General features: G+C 31.4%; 1 protein-coding gene across 5 annotated transcripts in view; it reads left to right on the forward strand.

Annotated features, from left to right (window-relative positions):
• Positions 1 to 17,621, forward strand: part of smog (G-protein coupled receptor 158 smog) — a 106,391-nt gene that overhangs the window by 5,647 nt on the left and 83,123 nt on the right. For all 5 annotated transcript variants that reach the window (XM_088270763.1, XM_088270764.1, XM_088270760.1 and 2 more), the window contains exons 2-5: positions 2,551 to 2,778; positions 7,193 to 7,387; positions 8,059 to 8,231; positions 11,898 to 12,000. In XM_088270763.1, coding sequence (XP_088126889.1) covers positions 2,581 to 2,778; positions 7,193 to 7,387; positions 8,059 to 8,231; positions 11,898 to 12,000 — 669 coding nt within the window. In that variant the 5' untranslated portion in view covers positions 2,551 to 2,580. The remainder of the gene's footprint in view (positions 1 to 2,550; positions 2,779 to 7,192; positions 7,388 to 8,058; positions 8,232 to 11,897; positions 12,001 to 17,621) is intronic.

Genomic DNA, 17,621 nt, shown 5'->3' on the forward strand with positions numbered 1-17,621 from the left:
TACTTTTTATATAGGTGTATAATATTTTGGGCTATGAATAAGTCAGATGTAATGCTAATCAGATTTAGACGAATTGGTGTAGCAAAAAAAGACAAGCATTTATAATAAAGTAAAACTTTCAATCCTTTCTAGCAAAACTTCTAAAGCTCTCAGGATGAATTCAGCCTACCTTATAAATATTTTTTTTGAGAAGTTTTAGATTAAAAAAAAGAAATAACCCGCAAAGCCTCTATTAGAGGCTTGGCTGCAGGTAGGGTAGTAAGGATAGGGAAGGTTAATGTGAAAAATACATTACAAATACCCAGACGAATTGAAAATAAATCTTTCTTGAATTTATTTTGCACTTGGCGGGAATCGATCCCGCGGCGCCAGCCATAGAGACATTAATATAGGCAATTAATGTTTTGTTTTTGATGTAATCATTCATTCAGAAAATATCAGTTTAATAATACATTTAAATAACCGTGCTAAACAAAATATTTCTGTTTTCAATCTCAACTTTAGTGAAGAACGAATCTCGATGTAATTGAAATGAAAAGTGGTTTCTTATACATTGTATTATACAATTTAAGCATTTGAATTTTTTTATGAGTCTCGCATTTCTCTTAAATCGCTGACCCCAGGAACATTGCGTCCTATTAAGAGTTGAATGCCATATTAATGTTTAAATCTACTAAGCATTGAAATTGAGATAAGTAAAATTATACCTACCTCAACTCTGCAAATATACGTTTGAGCTTCCTTCATATCGTTCCTTTATGAGTAAAAAAAACATCCCTTTCTAAATCGATTTTTACAGTTTTGTAAGGTCTGCATATTAATTTAATTGAGACATTTTCGCTGTTGTTGAAAAAATGCAAGTAGACTGAAGAACTTGATAATGTAAACTATTCACAGATTTCAGTCAGAAACTAAATGAAAATGTTAAATTCCCCGGGAATCGTCCCCAAGACCTCATGTATGGTAACTGAACCTACAAATCATCGCACTGCAGAGGCAATCAAAGTACCTAATTATGTTATTACGGATTCGACATAAAAAAACATATTTTATTTTCTGGGCTAAGCTTTCAAAATGACGCTTTTTTTGTGTTTTGACATCTATGGACCACTTTAGCCCTAATTATTAGAGAATATAAAAATACATTTCAGGGTTTAGCAAATATTAGAGAATATTTTTATTTTGTTTTTAAGATCCATATATCTTGCCCTAGAAAAAGTCTTACTGCCGAAAATATAACAAAAAAGTAATTGTATAATACTGTAAAATTATTTGTCATAAATAAGTTCATGTTTTTTAAAAATAGTTAACTGTAAACATAAGGTTAGAGAATATAAAATAATATTTGGGATATACAAAAATACGAGTAATATTTTAATTATTTTAGCGCACATAAATCTGAGCCAATATTATTATCAACGATAAACCGTCATGTGGTATATTTCTCAAACATATTTCTTACTGCAGAAAATACTTAAGTGCACGTAACATAAAATTTCCCCCTCAGATGGGCTGTGGTTTACAAAATGTTGTACAACGCACAATATGAACATTGTACCATTGCCGGCCGGATCGGATAATGATCCTTTATTATCCTCCAGATAACTACGGGTACGCCTTTGAATCTTATCTCTTGAAAAGGGTGTGATAAACCTTTGGATACTGTCAATAGATACGAGCAGGACACCGCCGAAAGTAGGTGGGGTGTCGATATTTTCATTGGCCCCAGGTGATTTAGTGTCCTGACCCATGTCGGAGCACAGTCTGCTTAAAAATAGCTGATTATATTATAGTCCATGTGGAATACTTTCCCATTTTATTGCACGAAAACGCATACTATTATCTATGATAATACGAGTATATAATAAAGTAATATTGACAACATTTTGAGTGTGTCCAAATATTATAGGAGTTTATTTTCAAATTATTTTTTGACATCTCATCAAAGATGATCTAGTGATTCAAGAACAATGTTTCTGAATTTGTTCATATAGGTACATACATAGAACTTCAAAGAATTTGAGTAGGTGGTTGTCAATAATGGGTAGAATTGGTGAGTGTTTCACCTGTGTAAAGTGATCACTTAAACTAGCCTATGACGGTCGTCAGCCCCATAAATGCCCAGACTTCCATATTCTTCTTCGTCTTTGATGAGATGTCAAAAAATTATAAATAATATTGATATACCTCCGACGTTACAAACTTTGTTAAAAACAGCATTCTTTTTTTAGTTACGTACTTGGATAATACGTTCCTAAAATACCATGAAATCCGTTTTACATAGAAAATAATAATATGTATACGGACACCGTAATTTAGCGCATTTAAGAGGTCTCGGGTTCAATCCCCAAGGGGATCAAAACAAATATGCATTTTTCTCTCTTATATTCTTGTATTCCGATTACTTGGTATATTTCGGATATACCTACCATATAACATAATAATTCAAAATGAAATTCTACCTACTGTCTGCAGTTACAATAAAAAATAAACAGTTGATTTCTTGACTATTTTAAAATGATTTTTAGTAATTTATTTGGATTGTTGCAGTGAAAGGCGATGAGGTGACCCGAGTCGAGTATGAGGCGCGAAGGGCTGCTGCTGGTGGCAGTCCTCGGCTTGTTGTGGGCGGGGGCGGCGACCGGCGAGGGGGGCGGGGAGGGCGGTGGGGGGGCGGACGGCCCCCTCTCGCCCCCCGCGACCCCCCCGACCGGCGACTTCTACCCGTCCGCCCCCTGCGAGATCAGGTCCCTGAGGAGCGCGCCGCGTCCACCACCGGTATGTACCTATGCGTAATAATAAATTAATAAAAATGAATTGATTTTTTTTTATTGAAAAGTGTGCGGGAGATGGAAATATCTGAAAGAGATTGATGGAACTGTGGTCAGTAAGTGCAAAAGCGTGACAGAGTGGAAATGTAATTAGTAGGAATTTGATATTTTTAAGGCAAAAAGTAATGTATTTAAATTTTTTTTTCATTTATCCGTGATTTTAAAAAATGTGATTAAATTATTAATCGTCAATATCTAGGTTTATAAAAAATGTGTCATCATAAAAGTCTTATCTAAATCGGCGTTTTTTTTTTATTATGCACTTTGTACAGAATTACTTACGTTTTTAATACTAGAAATTTTTATGTTAAAGAAATTAGAAAAATGCCAAAATAAATCAGTAAATAAGTAATATACCTAAGTAGAATTTTGAAATTCAAATATGTTTTGCAATTCAAAGAATCGATACTCTCAGATTTCGTCCGCTAAGAAAAGTTTACAATGTATGAACACCGTTTCAATTTACATTTCAAAGAATTCAAATTTTCCCCATAAAATATCACGGAAACCGCTTCACATGTACCGCGGGTGCATTTCCTACTAAAAAGGGAAGTTACGCTGCGCTTGCACAAGCGGCGATAAGGCCAGCGGCTATAAATATGTACATATAATGTTTCCACATGTAAAATTCTGCGGAAAAGCACATTTCCACGTAGGAAAATGTAAAGCCAGCGATGACAGCGCTTCTCCGCTTACGATCCGCCGCACGTGTAACTTATACTATGGTATTTTTATTAATACTGCAAGCGTGTCCTCTCAAAAAGTTGTTCCAGAAAATAAAGCCACTTGCGTGTTGGTACGAGAATACAGATATGAATTTAGAAATGAAAAAGAGTATTTTTTAACTGACCGAATTGGTTCCAGACATTTGTGGCAGTAGATTCAGGTATACCTTAATTGTTTCACGAAAAGACTAGTGAATTTTCGCCTTAATCAATTGAACCAATACTACTTTTAATTTATTACACACATTTTGACTTAATTCTTGTTCTAAGAGTTCAATAAATATGCGTTTTACACATTCAATGCATTTATTTAATTCGTAAAAATAAAAAAGGTTAAGTCTTGACAATAAGTACGAATACTCTTTAATTAAAATATTTGCGGTCCGTTCCTATTAAATGGAGTGGTATTATTACACCTATATAATCGTAAACCCACATGCCTAATGATTTCCCCAAATTACTTCCGCATACCTCTTATACATATTAAATATTCTGGAAGTTTTGCAAACTGTAGAGCAAATTTATTCCAACATGCCTCCCTAAATACTTTTCATGTAAATAAGTATATATCGCACCCCAAGTTTCAGATTGTTACTTGTCAAAAATGAAATTTCGTTTACTTAAAGTTTTTACATTGCAACAAAAAAGATCTGAAGTGTATATTTTTTTGCATATCTAAGCTGCAAAGATTAAATATAAAAAAAAAATGTTGAATATTACTGAGAAAAAAAACCTTAGGATGGGTGAATAATTTGGCCAATGACTGTTTGATGTGTGAATTATATTTGTTTTTCTTTCTATTAAAAAATAATGCAAAATATATTTAACAAACATATCGATTAAGGTTATGTATATAATATCACGGTTATCAGTATAGTTATATCTGTTATACAAATTCATTTAAAGATTTTTGGAAATGTTAGCATGAATGTCATTCAAATGTAAAGTATGTATTAAACATAGTTAAACATATTTTATTCTCGCTAAATATTATTACTTCTATATTAAATATAAAATATATTTTCTTGATGAACATCACAAAATATACTATCAATAATGATTAGTACATTGATCATATGTATTAAATACTTATTTTTTTTTCATTCTAACCCTTATCCGCACCCCAATGGTGCATAGGGCACTGCGTCATATAAACGCAATGTTATCATGATCGTTTACACATGAAGGAAAGGTGATCAGCCCTCCGCTTCAGGTACCAGTCCAGGGAAATATTGAATAAATATGACAGTGAAAAAATGACTTATATTTATTTTACCCCCCTTGGGAATCGAACCCGGGACCTCCAGAACGGTAGCCGATCGTGCTGACCATTACACTACGGAGGCGGACAAAATTAAATACGGGTACAGTAAAATTTCATCCAATTCTGAAAATGGGAGTATTTATATTCAGGATTTTGGGGGTTGAAAAACTGTTTTTAAAACTCTTACATCTCTAAGGGTGTCGATAAGTAAACGATGTGGCTTTATGACTTCAGAAATGTCCGTAAATCATACGAATTATTCCAGCTGTCATAAACGTTTCGTTGAAATACATCAGAACGGTCGCGCCTAACCGACCCACAGTGGGGTATATTAGCGATCTGGGCGGCCAAAAGTCACTTTTAAAAACATTGTCGCAGGTGTATGAAAAATATATCAACATGAAATAGAGTATTTTGTTGATGACATGCAATAATTGTATCCCCCCCACGCACATCTCACGTGTCTAATGGTCAGTCGCAAAGTTGTTGTTATTGTGAGTGCACGTGTTTCTCTTTCGCTGTTCGTTTAGTACGCAAACATTTCAGTGATTATTATAATTTTTTTGTATTACACGTATACAATTTAATAATGGATTGTGATGAAGCAGGTAAGATAGTGTATTGTACATAGATTTATGTTGCAATAGCTAACATATTTACTAAAAAAAACTATTTTAAATAAGTGCCTTTAAATAGATTTTTCCTTCATTTTTTTTTTAAATAAAGGATATTAAGTTGTGCTTCCGAGTGTTATCCGGCTATAATTTTGATTGTATCAAATAGCTTAGCCCTCTTTCTTTATATAAATTGAAATTTTTTTTGCAGAATTTTGCTCTTTTGCAAGAAATCGCTCTTTTAAGATGAGTCAGCACAATAATGAAAACTGAACTACGTACAGTTTTTTATCTTTAAATTGTTACATTTTTATTTTAGGACCAGTAGATATTAGAATAATGACTAGAAAACAGTTATTATTATCATGCAGCAACAAAATGCTAATAAAATTAATGAAAAATTAGAATGCTTGCAAAAGTACCTTTTACAATTAGATAATTTTTCTGACGAGTGTGCAATGAAAATAAAAAACTATTTTTCGCATTTCAAGTCTGAAATGAAACGAAGATAGATTAATGCACTCAGAAAGGAGGAAACTTTCTTGATAAAAAATGAAAATTGGCTTGACGGAACTTTTACAATTCCTTGGGTAATGAATCGATCAGGACGACCATTAAAGTCGTTTGGTGAATCAAGTCAGAGAAGCAAAAGAAGGAAAACTGAAGATTTGCGCAAACATATTGAATTAGATGTGCTCACCCATGCTACTCGGTCAAAGTTAGGAGAAAGCGGGATGAGAGACGCTTCTTTGGTGTTGAAAGAAATTATCTGTACACCTAAGCGTGCTACCAAATATAAGAAAGCGTATTCTCGTTGCCAGCAAAAAAATACCCGGATAACGCAATTGACTCCATCACAGGCTTTATCTATTTTTGTTGAAGCCGATCTTTCGAGAAGGCAATATGACATAGTAAGGAGTTCTCATAAAAAACTATACCCGTGTTACAGTATCTTACATAAAGCAAAACTCGAGTGTTACCCTGCTAAGAAAGCTTACAGAGTAACTGAAACTTGTGCCGAAGTAAACCTATAGAGTTTAATGGATCACACTACCACGCGACTATTGACACATTTAGAAGAATGTTTACAAAATTTAAATAAAAAAGAAAGAGAAACATTAGTTTAAATGTGCAAGTGGGGTTGTGATGGAGCACAACAAGCTCAATATAAACAAACGTTTTTAAATGATGCAGACTCCGATGCAAACATATTTCACAGTTCGTTTGTGCCCCTACAACTTATTTGTTCCTTGAATAATAAGGTTATTTGGCAAAACCCAATTCCTTCTTCACCACGTTATTGTCGTCCAATAAGAATACGATTTATAAAGGAAACAAAAAAAATAACAAATGAAGAAATCGCTTATATTAAAAGCGGAAGAAGAACTGTGTCCGGACGAGGAACCATGGCCATCTTTCTCGGACTAATATTTTTTAAATTATTTACTACGATTTGCATTTATTAAAAAAAAAAAATTTTTTTTTTTTTACTGATAAGTAAAAAATATCTCCATATAATACAATGAATTAGTCAAAAGGCATATTTGGAATCGATTTAGAACGAAAAATAATATTGGCCGCCCAGATCGCCAATATACCCCACTGTGCGACCGCGCCAAATGGTTCCTTTATGAATCCTTACACCATCTTAAACTAAAATGTTGGAATAAATTGTACAATACAAACCCCTAAGTATGTTTATTTTTTTGTTGAATGGCGTTAGTGTTCAAATTTTTTAGTAGATCTATTTTTCTGCAGAGCGAACGATCAGACCACGAAATAGCCTCTGAGTTGGCCAGCGCTCTGGCCCGCCTGGTGGGGAAGCGCGCCGCCAGCCCCGAGCGAGCTGCCGCCCTGGCGCGAGCCGCCCTAACTCCCAGGCCGGATCTGGTGGCCATAGCGCTGGGCGTGCCGCAGATCAACTTGGGTCTTCTACACTTCAGGAATCATGTAGTGAGTTATGCCCTTGCATCCATTTCTATAAATTCATACCTATACACAGGGCTTCTCAAAGATATAAGTATATTTTTTTTAAATGTTCAAAATCAATTTTCTCAACAATGTTTGAGGTAAAGTTAATACAATATTTAATTATATAATTCGTTAAAATGATAAAATGGTAAAATGATATTGTAAAGAACTAAATTTTGTTAGTAAAAAGCTTAACTTGAAGTGAGTTCCGGGACTTTTTGGTTTAAAAAAAAGTCTGGTTATATTATATATTACGCTTATTCTAATACAGTTATTGGGTTAATGTTTTTAAATTGTATTTTTACACTTTAATTTAAGGAAATGACTTGATCGAATATACAGACCTACTGCGTTATACCACCATTATACTAAAAACTGCTGCAAACGTTATAGGGGTAAACCTTATACGAGTGTACGCTATAGAGGTGTTAACTGTACATTAAAAATATATCCGCGACAATTTGAAGATGTTACTGTTACCGTTAAGATGTTACTGTTATGTTAAGATGTTACTGATGTTATGTTAAGATGCTACTGATGTTATGTTTAGATGTTACTGATGTTATGTTAAGACTTTACTGTTTTGTTACTGTTAAGATGTTACTGTTACTGTTACATTATGTTAAGTTTTTAAAATATTTGTGGTTTTGCAGATAATATTCCAAAGAAATAACACGAGTGTCCTGACGCAGTACTGGCGCGCCCTCGCTGGCTCCTGGAACAGAACAGATGGAAACTGGTCAATACCCTGGAGAGAGTGCACGCGTAATGGTTCTTCTATGTGGCTGCACGGTTTCTCCATCTCCCTCACTGTAGATGATCACAGGTATTTCTAATGTCCATTTCCATGAATCTAAAAACACCAATGTGTTAATTTAAAAATCACTCGTATCATTATAGATAAACGTAGCCATTTATGTAAATCAGTTTTCCCAAAAAATTGTTAAAGGAGACGTCATCTGTATCTCTGTAACAGGAGCCAAAGTGACCAATGGACGATATCATTTCCCACATATATGTAATTCCCATGTGTACTAATTATATTAATAGTTTTAAAAAAAATAATTGTATGTGAGTATTAAAACATGATTTTTGAAAAAAATATTTACCGTTCGTTTTTTTGTTGCAACACCATTTTTATCTACATATTTGTTTACATATTTCATCATACACAAATATTATAGTTTAAAATTAAAAATTTGTCCTCAATTATTTTTTAATGATACTTAGTTTATCATGAGTCGTGCAACCGTGGATGATATGGCTGAATGACACGATATTTCGTATGCTTTTATTTACTCTACCCAATTATATTTTTTTATTTTTTTGTTGTTATTTAATGGTTTTACAAATTATGGGAGTGGGTTTTATTATAAGGATAATTACAGTTAGAAAATACAATAATTTAATGATTCATATTTTATGGCAAACTAGTATGTAAGTAAATCTAATATACGTCAAGGCCAAAACACATAACCCTGTTATTCTCTTTATTGTGATTGAAATACAGCGTATCCAGAAAAAAGGGAATGTTTTTGCTTTTCCGTTTGCTATAAATAAAATGAGTTAACATAAATTTCACTTAAATCCTCCGCTATCACACGATTACTGAAACGGTCGCAAAGTACGTTACATATGTATGTACGAGTATGTCACATCTCGGAATTCCTTAATTCCCGCCTTAAAAGTTTCTCCTGTTATCTGCGAATATTTATATAAGCATCCAAAACTTTGTCACAATAATTAAGTTAGCCGTGTTTCTTGTCCGAAAAACTTTCGGAAGAAACTGAGTCGAGTCTACGAAGTAAATTTTCTAGTGTCCCAAAAGAATGTTTGGTTTATATGTACTTTCACACGACCCAACTTTTCGGAAGATTTTCTTGTAAATGTGGCGTATGAAATTGGTTTGATAAATCATGATGCCATAAGGTATTGTCTTCTTCTTCTTCTGCTTAGTGTAGGCCTTGCGGCCTGTTTTTAAGAGGGATTAGCCTCCTGCGATGTCGGTTCCCAGCTGTCGATCCATCTCTTTGGTGGTCTGCTCGCGAGTCGTCTACTAGTTTTTTCCAGTCAATGTGGGAGAGTCTGGATGGTTCCATTCTCCTCACATGCGTAAATACCATTGTCTCTTTCGTTTCCTTCCCCACCTAATGACATCTTCGATCTCGCATATTTCCCTTATCCTGTTGTTCCTTATTGTGCCTCGTAGACTCTTGCCAGATATGCTTGTTAGAGTCTTCATTTCTGAAGGTATTGTAATTAAATTAAATATATTTTAATGAAATTGGATCTGAATTTTACTAAAATTGCAACATTAATATAATGTTTGAAGCATATTTTCAGACAATGTTTTAATAAATTTAGTAAGGATCGTACAGTATTGTGCAAATTATTTTTATTAACACCATTTAGGCGTGAAAATCATTTACCTTCAAAAGTATTTAATTATTTATCATGACGTTTCTGTGTTATATACAACGAACCATTTATAATTTTTTAAGAGATCTACTATAAAACCACTAAATAAATTATTTTGTAGACATATTTAAAACAAAAAATCTGTATAAACTTTATAACAAAATATACATGACCGTTCATTGAATATTTTTCCAAATATTAAGAAAAAACGTTAGGAGGTGTTTTGACACAGCTTTAAAATATCTGGTCAAATCTACAAATCAAAATCTATGAATTTAGTCTTTAATTTTTATTTGAATAAAAAATCTTTTGTTAATATCAATCAGTTTTGTGTGAATTTTTTGTAGTTTTCCATAATTTTGATGATTATTTATTTTAATTTTGGTGGAGCAATCCACGCTATCTTTCTTAAGTTTTACAAAAGCGAGCAAAAAAAAACTCTCACACTCCTTACATTTCTACCTATGATGTTATGTAGCATCCTTAATTATGAAGAAGTAAATTATAATGACCAATTGATAAAAAAAAGTCCGCCTTCGCAGTGTAATGGTCAGCACGCTGGGCTACCGTACTGGAGGTCCCGGGTTCGATTCCCAGGGGGGTCAAATAAGTAAAAGTGTTTTTTTCACTCTAATATTTATTCAATACTACCCTAGACAGGTTCCTGAAGCGGAGGGCTGATCACCTTTCCTTCATTTATTAACGATCTAGTTAACACTGAATTTATATGATGCAGTGCCCTATGCACCATTGGGTGCGGATAAGGGTGTAAAAAATGATTAAAAAGCAATAGAATTCTAACGGAGCATAGAAATTTCTGCTCATTATTTACAATAAAGACCCAACATGGTGTTTATTCAACATAGGGGTATCTAATTAAGGTTGACAATGCAAATATGTATCTCTTTTTGTGTTATTTTGCTTCATGTTTTTTAATGAGGAACCTAACATTGTTATATTTTCATTAGTCATTCTAATAAGATAATTAATTGTGATGTCTCTCATATCGATTTGTAAAGTTGTAATATATTCAAACTTCATTAATATCCGTTCTCAGCGTTGTGATAGCAACCAGGTCTTTCATCCGCTAATATTCCGCTATTAGTCACTGATAAAATCTTTGATCCGAGTTAATCTATCATTTTGTGTACTACTGCTTATTATGCACCGTATCCTCTCCTCTCCAGCGCCTTAGTAAGCCTTGGAGAGGATGACAAATTATTATTGAAGACGAGAGGGGAAATATTGTAGGAGTTCATATACCTACACATCTATACCAACTTCCGTTATATAAGTTGACGCTAAATTATCATACAGACAGCATTAAATAGACAACCTACGTCGATTGTTTTGAATGTAAGTACTAAGAAATTTAGAATTGAATTTTAAATATCTAATTAAGATACATAATTTGTATATCATTATTCGAACCTATTTTCTGTACCTACTACTCTGTGACATTTATAGTAAAACTACTTCTTGATCAATTTTATATCCATAATATTTCATAACATAATAATAATGAAACCCTTTTACGCACCCCAATGGTGCATAGGGCACTGCGTCATATAAACGCAGTGTTATCTTGATCGTTTACACATGAAGGAAAGGTGATCAGCCCTCCGCTTCAGGTCCCAGTCCAGGGTAATATGGAATAAATATGACAGTGAAAATATCACTTATATTTATTTTACCCCCCTTGGGAATCGAACCCGGGACCTCCAGAACGGTAGCCGAGCGTGCTGACCATTACACTACGGAGGCGGACAAACATAAATAATAAAAAATACGTGTAAGTCCCTCTCCAATCACAAGAGCATAGTCTCTTTATCGGAGAGAACTGCGTTTTTAATTTTTTAAATGTAAAATATTTCTTTAGTGGAGAAACCCAGATTTGTATTGGGTACATGTCAAAAATGTGACTGCATTGAAATCTATATTTAGTTATTATAAATACCCTTATACTTTAGTAGGTACAGTTTTTTTTTGGTATTTGGTTGACCGTTTATTTTATTCGATGATGTTACGAAAACTTATTTGATTAGTCGATAAAACATTTTATTTTGGTTCCTAGGGCAGCAGCAGCTGTATTTCTGCCTCTTCACTTGGACCAGTGTGACCCTGCTCTAGCAGAACTCTACGGAGGAACTCATCATTGTGATCCTAATACAACTGTGGTATGATTTTCCTGTTTTCTATATAGTCTAGTCGCGCAAAGTGTATAAAATTTTATTCATTGATTCGGGACTTGTTTTGTGGTAATATCTATTCATGATTTATTTATTTTTACTTAGTAAATACCACTGTTTCTATAAATATATTTTGACCATGTGTCGATGCATTTTGATCATTTTCAAACACCGTATGTGAAAGAACATGAAGAAAAATGATAACAAGAATCAGGGAACATGATTCATGTTTCAGAAATATATATTTTTTTCAGTTCGCTTACCATTTAAAAGATAACGATCTCACATATATTAAGAATAAGGTAGAATTCCTAAAAGTTATCAATACGAAAAGTCATAAACTGCGACATTTTGAAACAAAATATATTCATATAAGTATAAATTATAATAAACCCACAATTAACAATATGACTTTAACTAAAGCCTCTGATCTATGTCGGAAGGAATTGATAAAAAAAGGAAACAGCTCCTGCCCCCTCTTTATTTTATAACATCCCAAGGATACAACTCATTTAAGATGGAGATTTAGTAGATTTAAGTTTTGTACTGCCATTTCTTGGTGGAACTGCATTTTATAGTAACAACTATGTAATTTTTTCCACATGAATTTTATTTGACCAGCAACCGAGTTTCGTCGTAACCGACATCACCAGTCTCATGATGTCATGACAAAACCCGGTTGCTGGTAAAATAAAATTCATGTGGAAAAAATTAAAATTTTTATTTTATTCTATTTAGATTTAGCTTAACTTAACGGTCGTTGAAAATGATGCGGATTGCATCGAAACGCGTGTCATAGTAGATTTTAAAATAAAGTGGTAATAACCAAGTAAAACTTAAATTAAAAATGTATAAAATTAAACTAAATAAATATAACATTTTTCTTTATTCATTTAATAAATTTATCATTTATTTATTACAATCTTTTTATTTTTTTACATATTATGACAACAAATCAAAATGGGTTTTTTGTTTTGTTACTCTGATGAATTATTTCACCTTGTGAAGGCATTTTCACACTAGGTCGAAAGAAACAAACGGAAATGTTTAAATTGAAAAATTTAAAGCTGGCAATCAAACAACATACTGATATTACAATACCACAATAACACATTCGGAACATCTGCACAGTATCCATCGTTCGCACGCTCTAAAGTAAAACATATTTATAACCAAACTTGTGGGAATATAAATTCTGCACAAATTTAGTGATTGTACTTTTTTACTTCGATATTTTTTTACTCAAACCTAGAAAGGAAGCTGAAAATGAATTATAGTGCAATAATTTGTAAAATAAGATCACTTATATTCAACCTATGTTTTTTTTAAGACAAAGTCGTAAATTGTATGACTAATTTATTCATACAACAAATCTAGAAGAAAAATAATTTAAATTAAAATAAAATTCCTTAACATTAATATATTAAACAAAAATATTAATATTAGATTTAAGTTTTGTGCTGTTTTTTCTTGGTGGTACTACATATTATATAATAAAACAACAACTTTTAGTTTTTTTTTAATTTAATTTCACTTGACGAGTGACTGGGTTTTGTCATTATCGATATCATAAGACTAGCGATTTCGGTTACAACGAAACTCGGTCGTTCGTTAAATAAAATAAATGTGGAAAAGCTATAAAATTGTTGTTTTATTATACTATGTATAAATATTATGATTTAGGGTAATGTCTGTGTTAAAATGTCCTCACAAAATAAAATCACAAAATCCTACTTTTATTCAAATTTATCTTTGAAGTAAAAAAAAACTAGTTAAGGAATATTAATTGATATAGAAACGTGTGCTCAATTTGTCGAATACACGATCATATGTAATTTCTCTTCTTTGAAAAAAAGTCGTTGAATCAAATTAATAGATACTTTGTTATTTGATGTACGATCGTAAATAAACTCATGTTTACTTAAACATGCTTATCAGAAGAGAGAAAATGGATAATGATACACGTTTGTATGAAGTACGAAAAAAATATTTTCACTTGCAAAAACCGTTCATTTTTTTGGGGTATTGAAAGTGTTCATTCACGCATCGAATCGATCTCGTTTGCGGCTGGAATTACGATAATGGTTATAGACGTTTAACGTTTAGGCGTATACATATATGTATTGTGCCAATATTGCTTCACTAAAAAAATATAATAATTTACAAATATGTTTTTCTCCTTCATTTTTATTCAAGGGCTTTTTTCTCGTTCTCAATAGTGATCGTTTATATGAACGAATAATGAGAACAAATAATCCGCAAATAATTCCAACACGTCACTAATATAATATTGTAGTCCTCAACATGTAAGTATTTTTGCCTCAAAAGACCTATAAACGTTAATTACACATAATTATAGTATGTAACCTCGAGTTGCCCTATCCATTGCTGCTATTCTCTTTTTCCTAACTACTATTTTTGTTTTCTTTTTTCATAAAGAAGGAATATCTTTCAACCTGAGCTTTTCAATTTACGTTCTATCAGATATATTTAACTCTTAGATCTTAAAATCTGAAGCGCAGAACTGATTACCTTGCCTTTATATAATTAACGACCACTTTAAAATAGGGATGATCGAATTTGATTCATTTTTTATGCACCATGATAGAGCTTTGTTTTTTTATTATTATTTATTATTATTTAAAAATGTTTTATGTTGTTTTATATTGTAATGGTATCGTGTAAAAACTTAAATTTGATACATTAATCGTAATAAATAGAAAACTCAAATTGATTAATAACGACAAAAAGATTTAGTTTTTCAATGACAAGTGTAATACGATAGAAAGATACATATTTGTAAAATTGTATTTAAAAAAATATTATACAGCTTTGCATATAATAATGTTAAGTAACATGTATGAAATATTTTTGTGATATCTCGAATCATCAAACAGTAAAAGTAAAATGTTCAACGGAAAAATTTTGCTTTTCTTTATTATAACATTTATTCTATTGTACGTGGAAAGAGCCGATTTTCCATACGAAAATGATATTAAGGTAGACATAAATATCAAAATATCTAAACTGAACTAATCCCAAACGTATTGTGTGCCACACAATAAAATAATATTTATGTATACACACATGTGACATGTGTCGGGTAGAAGGTAACGTTATTATATGTAAATCGAATTCATACCTTCAACAAGAGACATCCGGAAGCGGCGGACCATACATTACCATGATATATATTTATGAATCTATTAAGGTTCTGTCAAATATTCCCATTCTACCTTAGAGGTCTCTCCGAACTTTTCAGACTTTTATTATTGTAAAATACGGCATATCTCTGCTTAAACCAGCTAAAGGATATCGTTATTCTTTAAAAAAAACGTATTGTGTGATTCACAAAAAAGAACAACTATGTAAAATTATAAAATAAATCATTTTCTTTGAAATCCATAATACTCGAAATTGAGAATTTAACCATTTGGTAAAATGTGAAATTGGATAAAAAAATTCTATTTAAAATTATTATTATCCACGTAATAATAGATTTTGACCCACATTTTCATTCATCCAATTTTTTTTAAGTAAACAAGAGATAAAGAATTTACTCTTATGAAAATATAGAAGTCAACATTTATAGGCTATTTTTTATTTGTCAAAAAAAAAACATTCAGTACGAATACTCAATAATGGGCAGAATGGTAAACGTTACACAAGTGTATGACGTGATAACTTAAGTCAGCAAAATGCCAGGTCGTAAGCCTTGAAATACTCACACGTTCATCTTCTTTGGTACAAAACCGATAGATTCTTCATCTCAAGTTGAGGGAACTATAATATATGCATTGATAATATCAATGCACTGCAATGCAAAAATATTGTTAACAAAAACTACTCTCGTTTTAAATAAGTGAAAAGTTGTGATTATAACATTACATGTTAACATTACAAAAAAGTAGTAGTAAATGGTAAGCGAGCTTTTTTGTTATTAGAAATATAAACACTTTCAGTATATTTTTCAGCATTTTGGTAAAATATATCGCTCACTCCTTTCAAGAACGTCATAAATCAAAAAACTTGATTTTTCAGTAGAACGTTTTCAAAGTTTTGAAATACAATACAATGTAATAAAAATAAATATCAAGCCACTTACTGAACTTTTTACTGTGTAACAGATCTTTTTAGGTAAAACCTGAAGGTTTTTTCTCCATTTGAAAAATATTTAGTGTATTTAAAAAAATAATTAAACAATACATTTTCTTCAAAATGCAAAAACAACACTTTCTGCCATGTAGCGAGTAAATATTATGTTAAAAATATGCCGCTTTTGCTGGGATATAGTACATTTTCTGGGCATTCCGAAAACATGCACAACTGAAAATTGTCGATTTTTGATTTATGACGTTCTTGAAAGGAGTGAGCGATATTAATAAAATAAATATATTTTTTCCATGATGCTGAAAAATATACTGAAAGTGTTTATATTTCTGATAACAAAAAAACTCGCTTACAATTTACTACTACTTTTTTGTAATCACAACTTTTCACTTATTTAAAACGAGAGTAGTTTTTGTTAACAATATTTTTCAATATTAAGATTGTAACTTTAAGTTAAAATAACTGGATTTTTAAATAACTTGTAAACATCGTCATTTATGAGCGGCTGGTTATTAATTATCGATCTCATTTATAACGATAATAAATAATAGACCACTAAAAATTTATCGCAACAAATTTGACTAAGATTTTTTTTAGAAATTTTATGAACGTGAAATCTTCCGAACAATTAGACCACAGTGAAAAAGAAGAGTTGATTTCTAGAACTAATATCTGTATTTATTCATTTACCAAAGAAAAAAACACGAATAACGATTCTATCCCTGTAATCATAAACGTCGAAGAGTATTTTAATGTATAATACAACATTTTGAGTGTGTCCCAATACTTGTTTACAAATCTGGATTATCTCCAATTAGGAGTTATTTCTTTACATTATTTTTTGACATCTCAACATAGATAAAGAAGAATATGGAGATCTGGAAGTCCATAAATGCCCAGACCATATTCTTCTTCATCTATGTTGAGATGTAAACAAACAAAAAATATATATTTGAATTTATCTATATAAAAAAGGGCCTCTGCTAAATTCAATCATTACTCATTCCACAATAGATGGCTCCAGTGAACTATAATGTATACTGTCATAAGATTAATGAAATATGTAGGAGTTCCAAAATTTGAGTAGTGTGGTTGTCAATGATGGGTAGAATGGTGAATGTCGCACTTGCGTAAAGTTATCACTTAACCAGCCTATAACAGGTTATAATCTATGTTAAAACCCAGATATATACATATGTATATATATATATATATATATATATATATATATATATATATATATATATATATATATATATATATATATATATATATATATATATATATATATATATATTTAAAATATTATAAATATATATAGTATAGATATGTATAAAGTAAAATAAATGTGAACAAAAACAAAATAAAATAAAATAAATATGAATATAAATAAATCAGAGGTAAAATAAATATGAACGGTCAGTAAAACTGTTTATTTAAAATAATATTCCAGTTTGTTGATATGATAGTGTGACATTATTTTATTATTATTATATTAG

This window comes from Brachycentrus maculatus, unplaced genomic scaffold (genome assembly GCF_059751285.1).
Source record: "Brachycentrus maculatus isolate JH-2025_06_01 unplaced genomic scaffold, ASM5975128v1 h1tg000395l, whole genome shotgun sequence".
Lineage (NCBI taxonomy): Eukaryota > Metazoa > Arthropoda > Insecta > Trichoptera > Brachycentridae > Brachycentrus > Brachycentrus maculatus.